The sequence below is a fragment of the Pangasianodon hypophthalmus genome, chromosome 2, assembly GCF_027358585.1.
Source record: "Pangasianodon hypophthalmus isolate fPanHyp1 chromosome 2, fPanHyp1.pri, whole genome shotgun sequence".
NCBI classification, from domain to species: Eukaryota; Metazoa; Chordata; class Actinopteri; order Siluriformes; family Pangasiidae; genus Pangasianodon; species Pangasianodon hypophthalmus.
In genome coordinates this window covers 35,292,660-35,297,659 of record NC_069711.1, presented here as the reverse complement: position 1 = coordinate 35,297,659, position 5,000 = coordinate 35,292,660, and the positions used below count along the sequence as shown (strand labels likewise).

Genomic DNA, 5,000 nt, shown 5'->3' with positions numbered 1-5,000 from the left:
AAAAAAAAAAACACCTCCTCACCTGGAAGATCTCGAATCCGGCGATGTCCAGGATGCCGATGAACGAGGCACCCTGCCGTTTGGTTCGGTCCAGAGCTTTGTTGATTCGGTGGACGAGCCAGCGGAAAAGACGCTCGTATGTCGCTTTGGCCAGAGCTTCAACCGCAAAGTCAGCCTGAGGTATTACAGAGAAATCAGACAAAATGATAAATACGACGTCTGTTTGTTTGTTGTACTTTTTTTTTCGTCCTTCTTTCATCCATCCATCCTCCATTTTGGTGTTTCTCTGTTTTTATTGAAAACTTCTGCACCTACTTATATTGTACACATATTCAATATTTATTGATTTAGCATCATTTCATTTGATCTGAAGGCGTGCTGAGCGGCGTGCTGAGCGGCATGTTAAGAGGTGTAAAGGTGTGTTAAGAGGTGTAAAGGTGTGCTGAGAGGTGTAAAGGTGTGTTGAGGGGTGTAAAGGTGTGTTGAGGGGTGTAAAGGTGTGCTGAGAGGTGTAAAGGTGTGCTGAGAGGTGTAAAGGTGTGCTGAGAGGTGTAAAGGTGTGCTGAGAGGTGTAAAGGTGTGTTGAGAGGTGTAAAGGTGTGCTGAGAGGTGTAAAGGTGTGCTGAGAGGTGTAAAGGTGTGTTGAGAGGTGTAAAGGTGTGTTAAGAGGTGTAAAGGTGTGTTGAGGGGTGTAAAGGTGTGCTGAGAGGTGTAAAGGTGTGTTGAGGGGTGTAAAGGTGTGCTGAGAGGTGTAAAGGTGTGCTGAGAGGTGTAAAGGTGTGCTGAGAGGTGTAAAGGTGTGTTGAGAGGTGTAAAGGTGTGCTGAGAGGTGTAAAGGTGTGCTGAGAGGTGTAAAGGTGTGTTGAGAGGTGTAAAGGTGTGCTGAGAGGTGTAAAGGTGTGCTGAGAGGTGTAAAGGTGTGCTGAGAGGTGTAAAGGTGTGTTGAGAGGTGTAAAGGTGTGCTGAGGGGTGTAAAGGTGTGTTAAGAGGTGTAAAGGTGTGCTGAGGGGTGTAAAGGTGTGTTAAGAGGTGTAAAGGTGTGCTGAGGGGTGTAAAGGTGTGTTGAGAGGTGTAAAGGTGTGCTGAGAGGTGTAAAGGTGTGTTGAGGGGCGTGCTGAGAGGCATGAAGGAGTGTTAAACGGCATGTTAAGAGGTGTAAAGGTGTGCTGAGAGGTGTAAAAGTGTGCTGAGAGGTGTAAAGGTGTGCTGAGAGGTGTAAAGGTGTGCTGAGAGGTGTAAAGGTGTGTTGAGAGGTGTAAAGGTGTGTTGAGGGGTGTAAAGGTGTGTTAAGAGGTGTAACGGTGTGCTGAGGGGTGTAAAGGTGTGTTAAGAGGTGTAAAGGTGTGCTGAGAGGTGTAAAGGTGTGCTGAGAGGTGTAAAGGTGTGTTAAGAGGTGTAACGGTGTGCTGAGAGGTGTAAAGGTGTGCTGAGAGGTGTAAAGGTGTGCTGAGGGGTGTAAAGGTGTGCTGAGAGGTGTAAAGGTGTGTTGAGAGGTGTAACGGTGTGCTGAGAGGTGTAAAGGTGTGCTGAGAGGTGTAAAGGTGTGCTGAGGGGTGTAAAGGTGTGTTAAGAGGTGTAAAGGTGTGCTGAGGGGTGTAAAGGTGTGTTAAGAGGTGTAACGGTGTGCTGAGGGGTGTAAAGGTGTGTTAAGAGGTGTAAAGGTGTGTTGAGAGGTGTAACGGTGTGCTGAGAGGTGTAAAGGTGTGTTAAGAGGTGTAAAGGTGTGCTGAGGGGTGTAAAGGTGTGTTAAGAGGTGTAAAGGTGTGCTGAGGGGTGTAAAGGTGTGTTGAGAGGTGTAAAGGTGTGCTGAGGGGTGTAAAGGTGTGTTGAGAGGTGTAAAGGTGTGCTGAGAGGTGTAAAGGTGTGTTGAGGGGCGTGCTGAGAGGCATGAAGGAGTGTTAAACGGCATGTTAAGAGGTGTAAAGGTGTGCTGAGAGGTGTAAAAGTGTGCTGAGAGGTGTAAAGGTGTGCTGAGAGGTGTAAAGGTGTGCTGAGAGGTGTAAAGGTGTGTTGAGAGGTGTAAAGGTGTGTTGAGGGGTGTAAAGGTGTGTTAAGAGGTGTAACGGTGTGCTGAGGGGTGTAAAGGTGTGTTAAGAGGTGTAAAGGTGTGTTGAGAGGTGTAACGGTGTGCTGAGAGGTGTAAAGGTGTGTTGAGAGGTGTAACGGTGTGCTGAGAGGTGTAAAGGTGTGTTAAGAGGTGTAAAGGTGTGCTGAGGGGTGTAAAGGTGTGTTAAGAGGTGTAAAGGTGTGCTGAGGGGTGTAAAGGTGTGTTGAGAGGTGTAAAGGTGTGCTGAGGGGTGTAAAGGTGTGTTGAGAGGTGTAAAGGTGTGCTGAGAGGTGTAAAGGTGTGTTGAGGGGCGTGCTGAGAGGCATGAAGGAGTGTTAAACGGCATGTTAAGAGGTGTAAAGGTGTGCTGAGAGGTGTAAAAGTGTGCTGAGAGGTGTAAAGGTGTGCTGAGAGGTGTAAAGGTGTGCTGAGAGGTGTAAAGGTGTGTTGAGAGGTGTAAAGGTGTGTTGAGGGGTGTAAAGGTGTGTTAAGAGGTGTAACGGTGTGCTGAGGGGTGTAAAGGTGTGTTGAGAGGTGTAAAGGTGTGCTGAGAGGTGTAAAGGTGTGCTGAGAGGTGTAAAGGTGTGTTAAGAGGTGTAACGGTGTGCTGAGAGGTGTAAAGGTGTGCTGAGAGGTGTAAAGGTGTGCTGAGGGGTGTAAAGGTGTGCTGAGAGGTGTAAAGGTGTGTTGAGAGGTGTAACGGTGTGCTGAGAGGTGTAAAGGTGTGCTGAGAGGTGTAAAGGTGTGCTGAGGGGTGTAAAGGTGTGTTAAGAGGTGTAAAGGTGTGCTGAGGGGTGTAAAGGTGTGTTGAGAGGTGTAAAGGTGTGCTGAGAGGTGTAAAGGTGTGCTGAGAGGTGTAAAGGTGTGCTGAGAGGTGTAAAGGTGTGTTGAGGGGCGTGCTGAGAGGCATGAAGGAGTGTTAAACGGCATGTTAAGAGGTGTGTAGGTGTGGCCAGAGGCGTGGCCAGAGGTTACACAATTGCACTATTTGCCCATATAGCACACAATAATAGAAGGGAATGATTTATAATCGCACTATCCGTTGCACCCAGATGAGTCTTTTGAGTCTGGTTCCTCTCAAGGTTTCTTCCTCATATCATCTCAGGGAGTTTTTCCTCACCACCGTCACCTCCGACTCGCTCATTAGGGATAAATTCACATATTTACAATATATTTTTTGTGAATCCATTTATTTCTGTAAAGCTGATTTGTGACAATGTCCACTGTTAAACGCGCCATACAAATAAAATTGAGTTGAAGTGTAAAGACGTGTTGAGCGGCGTGTAGCTGTGGAGATCAGTGTTGAGTGGCATGGCGAGCGGCGTGTTGAGAGGTGTAAAGACGTGTTGAGCGGCATGTTGAGAGGTGTGCTGGGTGGCGTGTAGGCGTGGCGAGCAGCGTGCTGGGCGGCGTGTAGGCGTGGCGAGAGGTGTAAAGACGTGTTGAGCAGTGTGCAGGCGTGGTGAGCGGCGTGAGAGCGTGGCGTGGAGGCGTAAAGACGTGTTGAGAGGTGTGCTGGGCGGCATGTAGGCGTGAGGGCGTGTTGAGCGGCGTGGCGTGCAGGCGTGGTGAGAGGCGTGTTGAGCGGCGTGTAGGTGTGAGGACGTGCTGGGCGGCGTGTAGGCGTGGCGAGAGGCGTGTTGAGAGGCGTGAAGGCGTGGCGAGAGGCGTGTTGAGAGGCGTGTAGGCGTGGCGAGAGGCGTGTTGAGCGGCGTGAAGGCGTGGCGAGAGGCGTGTTGAGAGGCGTGAGGGCGTGTTGAGAGGCGTGAGGGCGTGGCGAGAGGCGTGTTGAGAGGCGTGAAGGCGTGGTGAGAGGCGTGAAGGCGTGGTGAGAGGCGTGTTGAGCGGCGTGTAGGCGTGGTGAGAGGCGTGTTGAGCGGCGTGTAGGCGTGGCGAGAGGCGTGTTGAGCGGCGTGAAGGCGTGGTGAGAGGCGTGTTGAGAGGCGTGAGGGCGTGGCGAGAGGCGTGTTGAGAGGCGTGAGGGCGTGGCGAGAGGCGTGTTGAGAGGCGTGAAGGCGTGGCGAGAGGCGTGGCGAGAGGCGTGTTGAGAGGCGTGAAGGCGTGGCGAGAGGCGTGTTGAGAGGCGTGAAGGCGTGGCGAGAGGCGTGGCGAGAGGCGTGTTGAGAGGCGTGAAGGCGTGGCGAGAGGCGTGTTGAGAGGCGTGAAGGCGTGGCGAGAGGCGTGTTGAGTGGCGTGTAGGCGTGGCGAGAGGCGTGTTGAGCGGCGTGAAGGCGTGGCGAGAGGCGTGTTGAGAGGCGTGAAGGCGTGGCGTGAGGGCGTGTTGAGCGGCGTGAGGGCGTGGCGAGAGGCGTGTTGAGAGGCGTGTAGGCGTGGCGAGAGGCGTGTTGAGAGGCGTGAAGGCGTGGCGAGAGGCGTGTTGAGAGGCGTGAGGGCGTGGCGAGAGGCGTGTTGAGCGGCGTGAAGGCGTGGCGAGAGGCGTGTTGAGAGGCGTGAAGGCGTGGCGTGAGGGCGTGTTGAGCGGCGTGAGGGCGTGGCGAGAGGCGTGAGGCGTGTTGAGCGGCGTGAGGGCGTGGCGAGAGGCGTGAGGCGTGTTGAGCGGCGTGTAGGCGTGGAGAGAGGCGTGTTGAGAGGCGTGAAGGCGTGGCGTGAGGGCGTGTTGAGCGGCGTGAGGGCGTGGCGAGAGGCGTGAGGCGTGTTGAGCGGCGTGAGGGCGTGTTGAGCGGCGTGAGGGCGTGGAGAGAGGCGTGAGGCGTGTTGAGCGGCGTGAGGGCGTGGCGAGAGGCGTGAGGCGTGTTGAGCGGCGTGTAGGCGTGGAGAGAGGCGTGAGGGCGTGGCGAGAGGCGTGAGGGCGTGTTGAGCGGCGAGAGGCGTGAGGGCGTGGCGAGAGGCGTGAGGGCGTGGCGAGAGGCGTGAGGGCGTGTTACCTGTTCTTTAGTTTGTGCTTTCTGAACGTAGTCTCGTCCCACTTTAATCCTCGGGGTCAGGATGGCAC

At 53.8% G+C, this 5,000-nt stretch overlaps 1 protein-coding gene across 3 annotated transcripts in view; it reads right to left on the bottom strand.

Annotated features, from left to right (window-relative positions):
- The window catches only part of LOC113529043 (myosin-10), a 69,356-nt gene that overhangs the window by 28,172 nt on the left and 36,184 nt on the right, over nt 1-5,000 (bottom strand). For all 3 annotated transcript variants that reach the window (XM_053228800.1, XM_053228809.1, XM_053228816.1), the window contains 2 exons: nt 4,933-5,000; nt 23-175 (listed from right to left, as the gene is read on the bottom strand). The exon at nt 4,933-5,000 is cut by the window's right edge and continues 51 nt beyond it. In XM_053228800.1, coding sequence (XP_053084775.1) covers nt 23-175; nt 4,933-5,000 — 221 coding nt within the window. The remainder of the gene's footprint in view (nt 1-22; nt 176-4,932) is intronic.